Below are 17,186 nucleotides of genomic sequence, written 5' to 3' on the forward strand. Positions count from 1 at the left end.
GGGTACTTGAAAGAGTGGACTTCTCATGATGGAAATGAAGTTGATCATTAAGTTGAATTTTGAGTACAGGTGGAGAAAATGAAAACTTCCACAAAATTAGGAAATTTTTAATTTTGGGTTTATGCAACCTCTGTGGCTGAACTGGCAGGGAGCCAGAGCTGTGGCTTCAATGGACAGGGGACCACCTTCCTTAACAAACAGAGAAGCCTGTGTTTGACACAGTTTTCTGATAGTGGGTAAATTCCAATTATTTTTTAAGTTAGAAACGACTCTACTGATGTTTGGAGATTTGCAATGCTTCTATGTTATAGTTAACCTCCTTTTTTTTTTTAATATAGCAGCTTTCTCTTCTGCCTTTGATGGAACCAATAATTGGAGTGAGCTTTGCACACTTTCTTCCCTATGGTAGTGGCCAGCTAAATGGTGGAAATCGACTTGTAGGAAGTTTTGGTAGTGCTACTCTTGATGGGGCTTCAGATTACTACTCCCAGCTCATTTACAAGGTACGGTTTTAATCTGGATTTCCATTGTGTGCTCTCTGTGGGAAAAGAAGTTCATGACAATATTACTACTAGTTGGTTAGAGTTCTTGCCTTTTATGCAACCAGAAGAAAACAGTTTTCTGTTGCTAGACTAGATAGACGGTACAGTGGTGAAACAGTCACCATTGTTTTACTCTCTGAAAGCGGAAATCGGTTCTGGAAACTGTGTTGTAAACTAGTTAAAAACTACAAGTCCTCCTTTTACAAATGGATGCTAAATAGTGAAAATTGTAATTACAGTTTTATGGAGCAGAAAAGGCTGAATTCTCAGTACTTTGCAAAGTCATTGAAAGCATTAAAGCATTTCTGAATGTGAATTAAATGGGAAATAGACTTTCCTCGTTTGTCCACTAAGCCCTAACTAAGAACCTGAGAACTCTGAACAAAACAGGCTGTTTGTTGACAAGCTAATAACCCACGGAATTTAAAACTGTGTCTCTGAGATCAGAGTGGCAGTATTGGGAGAGCACCAAGATAGCAAACAGACAGAATCAAATTTGCTGCTTGGCTACCCTAATATAAAAATTTCAGTAACTTACTAAAAAACAGTGGTATTTACTCCAGCCTTACATGGCATGGAGTAAGCAGAAATATTTCTGTAAGCAGAAGTAGTTGCTGTGGTCAAAAACGAATAATAAGTATTAGCTTTGTGGGCATGACTGCAACAAGAATAGATACTGAAGTTCTCATTTAATTTGTGTTTAAAATATGGACAGTTAAGTAAGCTAGCGAGAAGTAGCCTGGAGTGTGAACTTGCAGAGTATCTGCTTCTCCATAGTAACTGCTTCAGTGAAAGCTCATCCTGTATTAAATGTGAGGTAGCTTCCCTTTTAGTGAAAATTGGGTAAGCTGACTTGTTTGTGGTAATGGAGAGTCACTGCAGAATAGCACTCTCAATCTTAAGTTCAGACCTTTGCTTAAACTGTAAGAACTTGTTGGGACTCCCAAACCATTCCTAAAAATGTTCTTTGTGCTTTTCTGTAAATAATTTAGCTATATCTTCTTTCAGAAATATATACTGCTCACATAAACTATTTCTCTGATAATATCATTGATATAAGAAAAGCAAAGCAGTGCATCTTTTATAGTAGGTACTTTTATGTATTTGGTCACATACTTGAGAATTAACTATGACTGCTTACCAGTGCTACCTCTGGGTGTAAAAATATGTGAGTGGGTTACACTATCTAGTACTAGAACAAGGCAAGCTTTCACCGTGTGTTCCATGGCTGATTTACGGTTCTTTAATCTCATGCAGCAGAACAATCTGAGCAATCCTCCAACACCCCCAGCCTCTCTTCCTCCCACACCACCTCCCGTGGCGTGCCAGAAGTTGGTAAATGGCTTCGCAACCACTGAGGAACTTGCTGGCAAGGCTGGTATGTTAGGAGGTCATGATGGTAAGACTAATACGTATTGTTTCCATAATAAATGAGTCAAGTTTGTAGCAAATTACAAAATAGATACTGGGATGCTTTTCAGTTGCTATAGTCTTCTTTTATAAAAACAGTATGCCTAAACTCTTTTAAGGTTGTAATTATTATTAACCAGCTTTATTTTACACCAGTATAATGTCAAGTGATAGCTTTTTCCCTATTCCCTTTTGCAAACATGTTGAGAACTAGAAGCACTCCTAAAAAAAGAAAAAGAAAACCTTAAAGTCAGTTTTTTATGTCCAGTATAAGTGACTAACCAGTTAGTTGAGCGAACTCAAAAGCAGTCTACCCGAAATGTGTCCTCAGCAGGCTTTTTATGTAGTCAGTATGTATTTTCTGGTGCTTGTAATTTGGTCAATTAAAATTGCTTTCTATTAAATAAAACTTTTTACTGCCCCTTCATAGCGACTGTTCAGTGATTAAAATCCTTTTTCCCCACCTCTTTTCCTTTGTTGTTACAAAGTTTTGATTTTTTCTTTTTTTTTTTTTTTTTTTTAAGTAAAACAAAAATCCTCTCATACTGGCGGAAGGCACACTCAAAAGCCTTTTGAGCTCTTTTTTGCTCAAAATTTGCAGGTTTTTGTAAATACGGAGATTAATCATGAACGGTCAAAAATTTTGGAACTCCAAATGGATGAGAGTGGTGTTAGCATCTGGTGTAATGCCTTGGTTGTATCAGGGAGCCACCAGTACCCCGATACACAGAATGTATATCAATGAAAGAGCTGTACAGATGTCTCATTGTGCTGTGCGTTTCTGTTTTTAGTTACCAAAGCTCTGGGACCAAAGCAGTTCCAGTTGCCTTTCAGACCACAAGATGATTTATTAGCAAGAGCAATGGCTCAGGGCCCTAAAACTGTGGATGTTCCTGCTTCACTTCCAACACCACCTCACAACAATCAGGAGGAGTTAAGGTAGGTTTTCCTTGACATCTTCGAAACCGTATTTGGAGCAGATTCTGTGATCTTTGTACAAGATGAGACTGAAGGTGTGAAGAAATGAAATCCATTGTGGACAGCCACATGGTGCAGAGAACGTAATGGGATAATTTGTCCTGGTTAACTCTTAGCATTCCATGTCTAGAGAGCAGCATAGTGAAATATGTGACTTCTGCCATTGCTAGACTCTAGGTTCTGTTAAATTGTTAAGAATTCATTACCTTGCTCTCTAAAAAGTGGAAGAGAGCTATGCAAATTGGTATTTTTTCTGGAGCGGCATGGTACTGTTGCACCACGACAGCAGCACTGTGCAAGAGTCAGCCTGAAAACTCCCCGGCTCTAGTTGGTTGCTGTTACCGTGTGAGAAATGCTTGCTAGAACGTGAGTCTCCCTACAGAGATCTTCCCTTTTGCCTCCCTTTCACTTGCCTAACCAAAAGTTGGGTGTCTTTGAAGCACTGAAGCCTGTGCGTGGATGAGGGGGGATGGGCTGGTGAATACACTTTACACTAGAAAGTTTAAATATTAAATGCTAATTTTTTACTTGGGTAGATGGAGCCATGGGGAACAGGCAGTTATATGATGGAACCTGGGCTTTGTTAGTGCCTCTGTTTTTCTTTATGTATCTTTCCCAAGAAACCACCATGTGCGATGGAGTATGAGATACCCAGGAGTAATGGCCTACCACATAATTGCGTTCCATGACTAGTAGCAAGAAGCAAGTTCGTTATAGCTCCCTGTCATGATTTATAACTTTGGCTTACCAAAGGTTTCTAGACCATTTCCAAAACAGCTTTTCCGGGTTTTGTTCCAGGGTTCAAGATCACTGTGAGGACCGGGACACTCCTGACAGCTTTGTTCCTTCTTCCTCTCCTGAAAGTGTGGTGGGAATGGAAATTAGTAGGTATCCAGATTTGTCGGTTGTAAAGGAGGAGAACCCAGAACCTGTACCATCTCCCATCATTCCCATCCTACCTAGCAGTACTGGAAAAGGTGAGACTGGAGCAGAGTGAACAGTTAGAACTAGGCTTTTTTTCGCATTCCCATGTGTGTAGGATTAACCTGGTGTATTTTGTTTTATTTTTAGGTTCAGAAGCCAAAAGGAATTACATAAAATCAGAACCCGGTTCAGGAGCGTTACCTGGTTCTGGCTTCTTTGCCTCTCAGCTTGGACCATCTCAGAATGGTCCTAAATCTGGCCTTATATCTGTAGCAATTACTTTACATCCCACAGCTGCCGAGGTAAAAGAAATAAGCTTGTATTACATACATAAAGTACAACAGCAGTTAATGTATTTTATATATAGTGAATCTGAAGAGGTTATAGCATAGTGCAATAAAGCAGCTGTTGCAGTCTTCTAATAATTTATATTACTGCTGTCTTAACTGCCTGTGTGATGAAAACAAAAGTATGGTTTTTTATTGTTTTTAGAACATTAGTAGCGTTGTAGCGGCGTTCTCCAACCTGCTCCATGTCAGAATTCCCAACAGTTACGAGGTTAGTAACGCTCCAGACGTCCCATCCTCCATGGCAACCGCCAATAGTCACAGAGTGAACCCATCTATGGAGTACAGGCAACACTTACTACTTCAGGGTCCTCAGGCAGGATCCATGGGACCTGCCAGGATCGTAGGGTCTTACGGACTGAAGCAACCTAATGTGCCATTTCCTGCAAACAGCAATGGTGAGTGGGCATTAATTCTTCTAAGTTTTCAATATCAAAATTTTAACTGAATCAGTATTAATGCATTTCAGCCTCATAAATTCATGCTCTAGAATTAAATAATTGATTCTTGTTCTAAGTAATACCTTTCTCTTCTTACGTGATCAGTACATGTGGACCTGCTCCTGATGTTAACCGTAACTTAATAGGTCTGATCCATCTCTGATTTCCATTATGTTATCTACATCACTGTCAGTCAGGTATTTCTTCCAGTAGTTCCCAACATTATTAGGTTTTTTTGTCCAGTCTGATTTTAAATCCATCATTCAGAAAGATTGTTCCTATGCTGGAAAACTTGACATAGTTGTTTAAGCATGTATTCCTATGCTGGTTTAGTTATTCATTTCTTATACAAGAATGTATTTTTGCCTTGTTCACACAGTTGGTTTTATAGAATCATAGAATCGTTTAGGTTGGAAAAGACCTTTAAGATCATCAAGTCCAACCGTTAACCTAGCACTGCCAGGTCCACCACTAAACCATGTCCCTAAGCACCACATCTACACGTCTTTTAAATACCTCCAGGGATGGGGACTCCACCACTTCCCTGGGCAGCCTGTTCCAATGCTTGACAACCCTTTCGGTGAAGGACTTTTTCCTAATATCCAATCTAAACCTTGCCTGGCGCAACTGGAGGCCATTTCCTCTTGTCATATCACTTGTTACTTGGGAGAGGAGACCAACACCCACCTCGCTACAACCTCCTTTCAGGTAGTTGTAGAGAGCGATAAGGTCTCTCCTGAGCCTCCTTTTCTCCAGACTAAACAACCCCAGTGCCTGCAGCTGCTCCTCATCAGACTTGTGCTCTAGACCCTTTGGTCTAGTTTAAATAATTTCCCCATCAGGATGTAGTTTAAAGCTTGCGTTCCATGCCCTATCCAGCAGGATGCTACTCCTCTAGACCACTGAAGAATACTGTGACTTCTCATGAATTTGGTTTAATTTGATATAGCTTCTAATAGACTTACCTATTTTCTAGGTATAGCTGGCTATAAGGATCACAGTCAGAATATTGCAGAAGGCTCAGCATTGAGACCTCGATGGTGCTCTCATTGCAAAGTTGTGGTTCTTGGTAGTGGTGTGCGGAAGTCCTTCAAAGACCTGCCTTTCCTTAAACAGGTACTGCAGTGGAAGTATAGTTTCTTGCATGTAATGGTGAATGAGCAAAGAAGGCAACAGAGACTACTGCTTGTCATGCCGACTGATACCACTTCCAGGTTTCTTTGTAGTCTCCCTTCTATGTGTGTCCTAATTCGGGATGGGACATTCAAGCGTATTTGTAGTACAAATAAGAAACGTCAAAGTTGTTACTTACATCAAATGAATTTCAGTAAATTTCATAAAAAAGGTCCCATATACAGCTTCCTAAATTCTGCTACTAACCACCTTCTATCACCACTATCACAGGGACCTTAATTCAGAAAGAGCTTATTTGTAAGGCAGCGCCATATTGCCATGTCAGGAAATATTGTAAGAGCAAGAACAATTGTACTCTTTTTGAGCAGGAATCAGTTTCAGTCTCAGCCTCTTGTATTTATATTGGGAACTATCATTCATTCAAAAAGTACCATTGCTCTTTCAATGAGATTGAGATAATTATGCAACAAAGGTATATAGTCAAAATTTATATACAAAAGTAATGGGTTCATGTAGTCAGAAAAGCACTGAATTCCCAGTAATGTTTTGCAGATGGATCAGTAGATAAAACAGTATGATCTGTCTTTGATTAGGCTGAAATGAGATGTTCTTTTGCCATCTAAAGATAAAAGAAAATGGATTTTACTTTGGAAGTGTGCCTATGGAGCAGATGGGTGCATGGTATAGAATGCTTTATTTTGATTGTTAAACTTCTGTTAAAGGCAAGAAATGCTGAAGAACAAGGTTGTAGGTGGTGGTAACATTAGATCTGTCAAATAATCAAGTATTTATATCACAGTACCTCTCATTATTTCACAAATGTTCTACAAATAAAAGAGTTTCTAGCCAGATTGGAAGACTTGTTTCATTACACTTATTGTGTGAAGAATGGTATTAAAATGCACTTCTGATAATCTTCTGTGTTTGATTCCCAGGATTCCCAAGAAGGCTCTGATAAAATGAAGGACATTGTATTCTGTAGCAACAACTGCTTTGTTCTTTATTCAGCAGCTGTGCAAGCAAAAAACTCAGAGAACAAAGTAAGTATCAAATGCTGGTAGACCCTAGTGAGCAGAAATGATTGCAGCGATTTTTTGAAGAACAGAAAGGAAACGAGGGGGAAGTTTGCATTGCATTTTAGAGGTTTATAAATGAATTGCTCTACATTCAGATGTTGAGATTCTGAACCAGCAGCATGAAGTAAAATTCATATTTGCAGAACTTTCTGTCTGACAGAGATGCATGGCAGAACAGTAGCCACCTTTTGGTGTCCTCACAGGCTTTGAAGATGCAGTCTCAAAAAAGTAGTCATTTAAGTTCTCTAGGCATTGTACAAAACCATAGATACATCTTTAAGGGCTATATTCTGCATTTTGATTTGGCTTATAAAGTAAAAAAAAATTTACAACTGTGCAAATAATAACTGAACAGCAAGGTTGCAAAAAGACTTTTATTTGTTCAATGTAACTGGAAAAATACAATCCTATTTTGTTACTTTATTTGGGCAAAGCATTAATTACCAAAACACTAGTAAAGAGCCTGCTAACTAACAGTGACATGGGAAAAGAGGTTCTAATTACTGGAGAAAGACATTTTAAGAAATTTGTTCAACTGAAAGTGGAATTAGGCTAGGGATTTTTCTCAGGTGGTCCCAAATAGTATGCTGTAATTCTCCACCTACAGACATTGCGAGCGGTATACGACGCCTTAGAGAAACTGAGCTCTTCCACACAGGGCATTATTTCTTGCTGTGTCCAGGTTCATTCCATTTCAAAGGAAGATAACTTAAATTTATCTCTGTTTGTTTAATCATTAAAAGTGGAATGGTCTTCATTCAAGACTAAATGATCCTGCTAAGTTTATTTTGTCATAGATAAAATTTTTTTGAGTACTTCTTTTAAATACCTTGGTTTCTACTTTTTCTAGTTCAAATGTACCTTTTTTTCCCCTAAACCAGCGGACAGAACAGGTCATGTGCTTCAAGCATTACCTAATTAATGCTTTCTCATAGTCCTGTGTTTACTGTAGAATTTGCAGCCTTCCTTCAAATGCATCCTACTTATTTTTTCAGAAGAAATTATTAAAAAAAAAAACCTGGAGGAGAAGATAAATGTGTGTACATCCACATCCTTTTAGTGTCCTATGGAGCTCATTTTCCCTAGTATTTAAACAGGGTAACATTTCTGCACAAGTGCATCAGCATGTACATAATTAAGTTAATTAAATGTCATGTTCAGCCTCTTGATCCTTTCATTTACTCTTTCAAGATTAATCATACAAACCACATTAAGCACTTTTTAATCTAAACTTCCTTTGTTGTTCTTGTTTTCTCTCCTTTTTTTAAAAAATCTCTGCAGGTATAATTCTTGTTTACTGTAATTGAATAGTGAAGTTCTCAAGGTGTATCTAATCTAAAGCCCTGCAGGAATTTCCTCTTCACTTGTTTCCAGGAAAAATATGTGGCATTAATTCCAAATCTTCCCCTTCTACTAAATAACAAGATTCTTTAATAATTCTGTGACCCATATTTTAAGGTTATTTTGTGTTGTAACAAAACTTTCTAAAAATACCTAAGAACTAAATCTGTCAGTTAGCTCGTCTAGGGAAATTGAATAGTTTTTCATTCAAAACCTGGACAACGGATTATTTGTGCTCTTCTTCCATACTAAAGGGCACCACGTTCTAGGTTGACTGGGAGAACATTTGTGCTCCATATCCCAGCACAAGCTGCGATAACACGGGTCGGGGTAATTTCCATCTTTCTCTGTTGCTGCATCATAATTTTAGGCATTCTGAGTAGCCTCTTCCATACTGACCTGACAATGTTTTCAGGATACATTTAACGGTTAACATTTTGGGATTTTTTTCTTACGAGTTTTCTATTGATTTAGCAGGAATCGGTTCCATCTTTGCCACAGTCGCCGATGAAAGAGAGGCCGCCTAAAGCATTCCATCAGTACAGCAACAACATCTCCACTTTGGACGTCCACTGTCTGCCTCAGTTGCAGGAAAAAGTTTCTCCACCATCATCACCCCCCATCATGTTCCCCCCTGCGTTTGAAGCAGCCAAGGTAGAGGCAAAACCAGATGAGCTTAAGGTAACGGTGAAACTAAAACCTAGGTTAAAAGCAATACACAGTAGTCTTGATGACTGTCGGCCTCCAAGTAAGAAGTGGAAAGGAATGAAATGGAAAAAGTGGAGCATTCAGATTGTGATTCCTAAAGGATCATTCAAACCTCCTTGTGAAGAAGAAATAGATGAATTTCTTAAAAAACTGGGCACAACCCTTAAACCAGATCCTGTGCCTAAAGACTATAGGAAATGTTGCTTCTGTCACGAGGAAGGTGATGGATTAACTGATGGACCAGCAAGGCTTCTTAACCTGGATTTAGACCTTTGGGTCCATTTGAACTGTGCTCTTTGGTCTACAGAAGTCTATGAGACACAAGCTGGTGCCTTAATAAACGTGGAACTAGCACTGCGAAGAGGCTTGCAAATGAAATGCATGTTTTGTCACAAAATGGGTGCCACCAGCAGTTGTCACAGGTTAAGGTGCACCAATATTTATCACTTTACCTGTGCCATTAAAGCACAATGCATGTTTTTTAAAGACAAGACCATGCTTTGCCCCATGCACAAACCAAAGGGAACTCATGAGCAAGAACTTAGTTACTTTGCAGTCTTCAGGAGGGTCTACGTTCAGCGCGATGAAGTGCGGCAGATCGCTAGCATCGTTCAGCGAGGAGAACGTGACCACACTTTCCGTGTGGGAAGCCTGATTTTCCATGCCGTTGGTCAGCTGCTGCCACAGCAGATGCAGGCCTTCCACTCCTCAAAAGCACTCTTCCCCGTGGGTTATGAGGCCAGCCGCTTGTACTGGAGCATGAGATACGCAAACAGACGCTGTCGCTATCTCTGTTCAATTGAGGAGAAGGACGGGCTTCCGTTGTTTGTCATCAAGGTTGTGGAGCAAGGCCACGAAGATCTGGTCCTTACTGACACAACACCAAAAGGTAAATTTTGTGAACTGAGGTCACAACTTTCGTGGTTTTGTTGCTACTGGTAGTTATCAGATGTATGATAAGATGTTTCAAATAACATGTTCTAATGTAACTGTTCTAATGTAACGCTTATTGCGAGCTTCCAGGGCCTGTTTTTAGTATCATGCTATGAAGACTTGAGGACACCTTTGAAGAAATGGTTTAAGCTGCAAATAAGACGACTTGTTACAAGGTCACAGAGGAGACCCAAGACGGAGTATTGAAAATGAATTAAAATAGTAGGAATGTCAGCATAGGTTTCCTTTCATGAAAAGTGACTTTGTTTAAACATGTTATCATTATTCAATTATCTTCGATTCAGCTATGCTGAAGTTAGTAAGCAATAAAAAGACAGTAGAGTTGACCACGTCGTTCTCAAGGCAGGTGACGTTGTCTCTGGTGGGGTGAGGAATGATACGTTAGACTGTAAACGTATGGGGCAGGTCTTAGGAACGTGGCACGTGAACGTGCACGTGGCCTGTAGTGCTCTGGGTCTTAACCCCCCCGTGCTGCGGGTGCTGATACGCCCAGCTCTGCCCAGTCAAACCACTGCCGGGGGAATTGCCCACATCCAGCTGAGAGCTGACTATAATCAATCAATGCAAATAGAATACATAGTTTATTTTAAACAAATTCTACTTTGTGCAGGTTTTCTCAGGAGAATCTGTGTATGTTACTGTTGTCAGAGGACTGAAGGTTTCCACGCTGCGAATACTAAAAGTTTCATTCCTGAGAATCAAGGGTGCAGTAGAAATGTCGTGCTGTTTGGGATTTGTTCAGGACAAAATAGCAACTCACCAAATGATTCTCTGCTTTACTTTTTAAACACTGGCCTGTTTGTGTATGCAACCAACGACAAAATGCTTTTTCAGTATTGGTTTCTGGTTCCTGGTAGCATCTGAAAACCAGTACGATAGATTTCTATTTTTGTGGTCACTGTAATTCTTTCCCGTATGGTTGTGTAGGTGTGTGGGATAAAATTTTGGAGCCCGTTGCTTCTGTTAGAAAAGAATCTGAAATGCTCCAGCTGTTTCCCGGCTACCTGAAGGGTGAAGACCTCTTTGGTTTGACAGTCTCTGCAGTGGCCAGGATTGCCGAATCGGTGAGTCTTCACCATCCCGGTCCTTGCTGGATTACCCCAAACTGTTGGATATACACATGAGAAGGGGAACAGGAAGAAGTGTGGAAAAGTAAATATTTCGATTAACGTATAATTACTTGGATTTTTTTTCTTTTTGTCTGTCTTTTTTTTTTTCAGCTGCCAGGGGTTGAGGCCTGTGAGAACTACACTTTCCGCTATGGCCGAAACCCCTTAATGGAACTCCCTCTTGCTATCAACCCCACGGGCTGTGCCCGTGCCGAGCCTAAAATGAGTACGCATGTCAAGAGGTTTGTGTTAAGGTATTTTGTTTTAATTTCACATAGTACAGCCCAGGGTTTATAGGCTGCTTAGGGTTATTTGTGCTTTCGTCTGCTGCTTACAAACCCTGTCGTCTTTGGCTGTGTATGTGCATGCCCAAATCAAAGGAACTGCTTTGTTGTCTATGCTAGCTGGCTTTCAGTGTCTGTATGTCTAAAAGAATTTTGAATGGGTTTTGTGGCTGTTTTCAGAGAAATCTTCAGTTTTTCTTGTATTCTTTCCTGTTACATGCCCAATTCCTACAGGCCTCACACCTTGAATAGCACCAGCACATCGAAGTCATTTCAGAGCACAGTTACGGGAGAACTGAATGCGCCTTACAGTAAGCAGTTCGTCCATTCCAAGTCCTCTCAGTACCGCAAAATGAAAACTGAATGGAAGTCCAATGTGTATCTAGCTCGGTCTCGCATTCAGGTTGGTTCTCGTTTTAGGAAATATATATTAAAAAAATTTACTTATACATTAATTTACATCAATTTTATATATAAATTTTATATTTTTATATATTTATATATAAATATTAATGTAAAATCTATATTAAAAATTTTAACTAAAGCTATTGCAAAATTCCTTCAAGTCCTGTCCCAAAATTTGCAATTTTTATGTGGCAAATCACTTCCATGGATTTATCTTAAGTAAGACTTCTTTCTGATTATTGTAAATATCTTAAAAATTCATTTGTTACAGTCATCTAGGGAAAAAGTTTCTTTCAAGTTTTGGGGGCTTTTTTTAGCATATTTCTCAAAAACTTAATAAAACTTAATAAAACTACAGATATACAGTGGAAGTGTGACATGCTCGGACCAAGCGGTATGAGACTAGAATGAACAGTTCAATACTCGTTTGCATTCATAATAATAAGAAATTCATTGCTGTGTGTAATTCTGTTGGTGGTTTGCTCCACAGACTATTTTGCAAAAGCTTTGTAATTAATCTTGCCGTGTATGAACACAGTTGTTGTTTATTTTAGGTTGGACTTAACTGTGCTGTTCTGTTCCTATTAGGTTTCTCTGTTCTAGTAAGGCCCGCTTTATTTTTCAGTGAATTTATGATCTTTACACAGTCAGGTGTCAGAGGTGTAGGAGAAGCTTTCTCACCTAGACAGAAGCCAAGTATGTTTTCTTGCACCTTAAAAATTTAATGTGAAGCTGAGTTCTGCATCTGGGCTGTTACAACATCAGTTACTTACCTGTGCTGCATCATTCTTTCTGGGTAGTTTACTTTTCACATGATTTTCTGCAGGAACGGTTTTGGGGCACGGTGAGGAATGCAGTGTAAATGTAAATTTATCACAGAATTCTAAATCGCAATGTATTTTCTGTAGGGCCTGGGCTTATATGCTGCTAGAGACATTGAAAAGCACACTATGGTCATTGAATACATCGGAACTATTATCCGGAATGAGGTAGCAAACAGGAAAGAGAAGCTTTATGAATCCCAGGTGGGTGGTGTTTGTTCACTGTTTCTTTCCCCTTCCCCTTTCAAACGTTCATACAAAAACAAATGCTGTCCTTCTGTTTGATGGATTCAGGTCCCCTGAATTCTATTTGCTGCTGTGCTATAAATGCAATAGGCTAAAAATACAACCAGAGGAGTCTTCACTGTTTCTTATCAAAGGATCAGAGTATTTAAATGTTTAATAAATTTCACAGCACCCTGGCCAGGTAGGTAATACATATCCTCTGTCCCAGAGGACAAAGAGCTCTGACAGAGACGTCAGGACCTCAGTTTTTAATGAGAACTTCTTTAAATTGAAAGCAACTTCTTTTGTGTAACCCAGTGGTATTGTAACAGTTACTACATTCTTGTGAAGCACTTCAAGATCCCAGATGAAAGGCAGTACAGAAGCTATTAGGGAAATACTCATTCGCCAGAGATTTATGTTTATGACCCATCCATTCCCTCACAAACCAGTGAGGGTGAGGGTAAGGGCAGCGTGGGACTCACTTTCCCTCATGAGCCACTGGGCAATGTCTGGTCCTGAATGCAGACGACCACTTGGAGGTAACCGGCGGTGCTGCTTCGTTTTTATCATTGACAATTATGTAAAATCTCCAAGAGTCTTTTTTCCAATTCTGTTTTTCAGAATCGCGGCGTGTACATGTTCCGCATTGACAATGACCACGTCATCGATGCTACCCTGACGGGAGGTCCTGCAAGGTGGGTGGCTCTGGAGAGGTCTCTGACCTCGTTCGGGGGAGTCATCCACGTTCCCTGGCCAGGGGCTCTTTGTGAGGGACTGAAGTTTGTGGTTTTCTCAATGGTTTTTATTCTCTGAGCTGGTGCCTTCAGCCTTCGGACAATTCCACGAAATGGTGTTTTCTTTTTCATTAGCTTTGCTCATCTTTGATTACGTTTCATGGCAGCTATGAAGGAAGAAGGGAATTTTTTTTTAATGCTTGATTTTTTTGACATTTTCTAGGTAAAGAAACGAGTAGAGAGTAATATAATGGTATCTGGAAAGTCAGTGTGCCCCTGAAGCTAAGGTCATTCTAAGGTTTGGGTTTGCCTCAAGGGATGCATTTTCTTAAAAGGTTACCTTTTTCGAACTCTGTTTTCATAGGTATATCAACCATTCGTGTGCACCTAACTGTGTGGCTGAGGTGGTAACTTTTGAGAGAGGACACAAAATCATCATCAGCTCCAGCAGGAGAATCCAGAAGGGGGAGGAGGTAGGGCCCTCCCATTTGTTTTCACTTACCTGTTGCTACTTGCATTCATTTCTGGATACTGACGTGATTTCTACGGCCAGTAGCACGACTCGTTTGTGCCAGGGTGGGGGAGAGCGACATTTCCCTTCCCCTCTTTCCCTTTGAATCTTGCCGTTCCTGACAGTGCAACCTCTAGCCCATTTTGCTATTTAACCTGTAGGTAGGAGGGAAGCTGTGGTAAATCCCAGTTGTTCCATAACCATTCTCCTGCATCTTCTTCCAGCTTTGCTATGACTATAAGTTTGATTTTGAAGATGACCAGCACAAGATTCCATGTCACTGTGGAGCTGTAAACTGCCGAAAGTGGATGAACTAGAATGCATTCCTTGCTGTCTTTGAGGGTTGCTTGTCCCTAGGAAGAAGTGATTCACATTTTGATTTTGTCGACAGAAAATTGTTGCCTTTTTGAAGGGGGGAAAAAAAAAATCACTTCTGGAAGTACAGATTTCTACTCAAGTATTTAAAAAGAAAAAAAAAAAAAGGAAAAAAAAAAAAAACAAGCACCAGAAGCAAGCCGGCAAAATCTGAAGCTAACTTTCCAGACACGTGGAGGTTAAACTGAATTAACAGAATGGTCCAGCACTTTTGTTTTTGAGCTCACTAAGGAGAAACTGTTTAACTTGGGCAAAGAACCGATGGCTGACCTGCGGGAGTGCAGGTGGGCGTATATGAATGTAAGACTGAAATCACCAGCGAAAGGGAGAAGTCCAAAGTGCTGGCCACAGCCTTATTTGATAAAGGGGCAGGCCCTCTAATTAAAGAAAAATTTTAAGTAAAAGTAGACACCACTGAACAAGGAATGTACTGAAACGACTTCCTTAGGGATAGAGCTAAGGGAATAAATAACTTGCACTAAAATACATTTAAATACTTGATTCCATGAGTCAGTTTATTGTAGTTTTTGATTTCTGTAAAATAAGAGAACCTTTTTGTATTTATTATTGAATAAGTGAATGAAGCTATTTTTAAAAAGAAAGTTAGAAGAAAGCCAAGCTGCTGCTGTTACCTGCAGAACTAACAAACTCTGTTACTTTGTACAAAAGTGTAAATATTTTGAGAAAAAAAATACAGTATAAAAATAGTTATTGACCAAATGCTACCAGGCTCTGCAGCAGTTCGGGTGCTTATTATAAAATGTCAATAGGGATGTTACAATATGATCTCATGTATTAACAGACATGTGATTACAATTACGGAATAACCAAAATCTCAATTTAAAGAGAGAGGGTTTTTTATGTTTAAAGCAGTTTCAACTGTGGTCTTACTAGAATTTTTTTAAGTAAACCTTAAGCCTGGTAAAGGCATGTATATTACAACTCTGACTTTTGTAGATGTTTGGGTAATTTAGATTAATTTTATTTGTATTATATTGTTGCATCCCTATTTCTTAAGTCAGGTTTTTTGTGCTTACAATTTGTGATAACTGTGAATAACTGCTAAAACCACCCAAAATAGAGGCTGGACATTGTTTTTTCTTCAGCAAAAGTAGTCAAGATTAGGTGACTGTTCAGCCTACATTAAATCATGTAAACAGCATAGAATCATGTAGTTGGCGCTTGTCTGATACGATAGCCTTCTTAAAAGGAAAACAAGGAAAAAAAATTAGATGTAATGTGCTTGCAGCTGCAGGACTCTGGCAATAGGGTTTTGGAAAATGTAATTTAAAGATGTGTTTGTATGGATTGTTTTTGTTTACATTTCTTTAAAAAAAATAAACACTGTTTTGTGTTTGCTTGTAGAAATTTAATCAGCATTTTGAACCAGGTTAGCTTTTTATTTTGTACTTAAAATTCTGGTACTGACACTTCACAGGCTAAATATAAAAAAAAAAATGAAGTTTTTTTTTTGTGTGCACAATTAAAGTGGACTGTAAACTGTTGGTATATTCAGTAATACAGTTCTGAACTTGTAATGTATATGGCATGATGTATTTTTATCTTACAGAATAAATCAATTGTATATATTTTTCTCTTGATAAATAGCTGTATGAAATTGTTTCTTGAATATTTTTCTTCTCTTGTACAATATTCCAACATCCTACCAGTATTTGTCCTACAGTTTTTTCTGTTCTGTATAATAGTATCTAATGTTGGCAAAAAAAAAACAAAAACAACACAAAAAAAAGAATTTTTTGAAGTATACAGAGTGTTATGGGTTTTGGAATTTGTGGAAACAGATTTAGAAGATCAGCATTTACAAATAAAAATATTTTACATCTATAAATTATATCCTCCTGTTTTCATTTGGGGTGTCTGGTTTCTAGTTCTTTCAGGATTTCAGTGTCTGCTTCCATCAGTGAGAAGCATTTGCGTTCCCCTCGTCTCCACTGTGACCTGCACCCTGAATTTTACACTGTGGTGCCTTGTCTTGAGCATCTACCAGATACCCTTCCTGCAGTCATGATGCTTTACCCAGAAGATCTGCAAAAGATTCCAAAAAAAAGAGGAAACACTCTGTTCTGCCTGTGCTGCTTTTGGCTGGGATAGAGTTCATTTTCTTCACAGTAGCAAGTCTGGGGCTATGGTTTGGATTTGTGCTGGAAACAGTGTTGATAACACAGGGAGGTTTTGTCACTGCTGAGCAGGGCTTACACACAGTCAGGGCCTTTTCTGCTCCTCACCCCACCCCACCAGCGAGCAGGCTGGGGGTGCACAAGAGCTTGGGAGGGGACCCAGCAGGGACAGCTGACCCCAACTGACCAAAGGGATGTTCCATACCATATGACGTCATGCTCAGCATGTAAAGCTGGGGGAGAAGAAGGAAGGGGGGATGTTCGGAGTGATGGCGTTTGTCTTCCCAAGGAACCATCACTATTTTGACAGACGTTTCTATCAAGACCTCAGTACTGGCTCAAGTCTAAAAAAACGGCTCCAAGATTTATCGCGGAGCGGTGGGAACCAGCCAGGCCAAAGCTGTTCTCTGCGGTACTTTACTTACATCATGCACTTCGGCTGCTGGAAGACAGAGGCGCCATCTGCACAGGGCCTGTGCGCGGCAGGGGAGCCGAGGGGTGGTGCGCTCGTGGCCTGGCGTTTGGCTGCCGGAGCTTGCGCAGAGCTGTGCCCTGCTCCCCAGTGCCCGCCTCAGCCCGGGCAGGGCAGCGCGGGGCAGGCCAACCTCGGAAACACGAATGAAATGAGCCACAAAGCAAAGCCGCGCTCAGTGTCAGGCTGTCCGCCACGGACGCTACCAACTCCATGCGTCATCAAGAAGGAAACGTTCGCCACAGAGGCTTAAAA

At 39.9% G+C, this 17,186-nt stretch overlaps 1 protein-coding gene across 36 annotated transcripts in view; it reads left to right on the top strand.

Annotated features, from left to right (window-relative positions):
• KMT2C (lysine methyltransferase 2C) overlaps nt 1–16,170 on the top strand; it is a 203,131-nt gene extending 186,961 nt beyond the window's left edge. For 25 of the 36 annotated variants that reach the window (XM_075144199.1, XM_075144194.1, XM_075144189.1 and 22 more), the window contains 16 exons: nt 339–503; nt 1,800–1,941; nt 2,744–2,891; nt 3,729–3,907; nt 4,002–4,156; nt 4,347–4,599; nt 5,618–5,757; nt 6,711–6,815; nt 8,667–9,789; nt 10,782–10,918; nt 11,075–11,217; nt 11,482–11,650; nt 12,561–12,677; nt 13,323–13,396; nt 13,800–13,908; nt 14,171–16,170. In XM_075144199.1, coding sequence (XP_075000300.1) covers nt 339–503; nt 1,800–1,941; nt 2,744–2,891; nt 3,729–3,907; nt 4,002–4,156; nt 4,347–4,599; nt 5,618–5,757; nt 6,711–6,815; nt 8,667–9,789; nt 10,782–10,918; nt 11,075–11,217; nt 11,482–11,650; nt 12,561–12,677; nt 13,323–13,396; nt 13,800–13,908; nt 14,171–14,263 — 3,252 coding nt within the window. In that variant the 3' untranslated portion in view covers nt 14,264–16,170. The remainder of the gene's footprint in view (nt 1–338; nt 504–1,799; nt 1,942–2,743; nt 2,892–3,728; nt 3,908–4,001; nt 4,157–4,346; nt 4,600–5,617; nt 5,758–6,710; nt 6,816–8,666; nt 9,790–10,781; nt 10,919–11,074; nt 11,218–11,481; nt 11,651–12,560; nt 12,678–13,322; nt 13,397–13,799; nt 13,909–14,170) is intronic. The other 11 variants (XM_075144196.1, XM_075144215.1, XM_075144197.1 and 8 more) reach the window with 6 other exon arrangements.
• Nucleotides 16,171–17,186: the final 1,016 nt, after the last annotated feature.

This window comes from Calonectris borealis, chromosome 2 (genome assembly GCF_964195595.1).
Source record: "Calonectris borealis chromosome 2, bCalBor7.hap1.2, whole genome shotgun sequence".
NCBI lineage: Eukaryota > Metazoa > Chordata > Aves > Procellariiformes > Procellariidae > Calonectris > Calonectris borealis.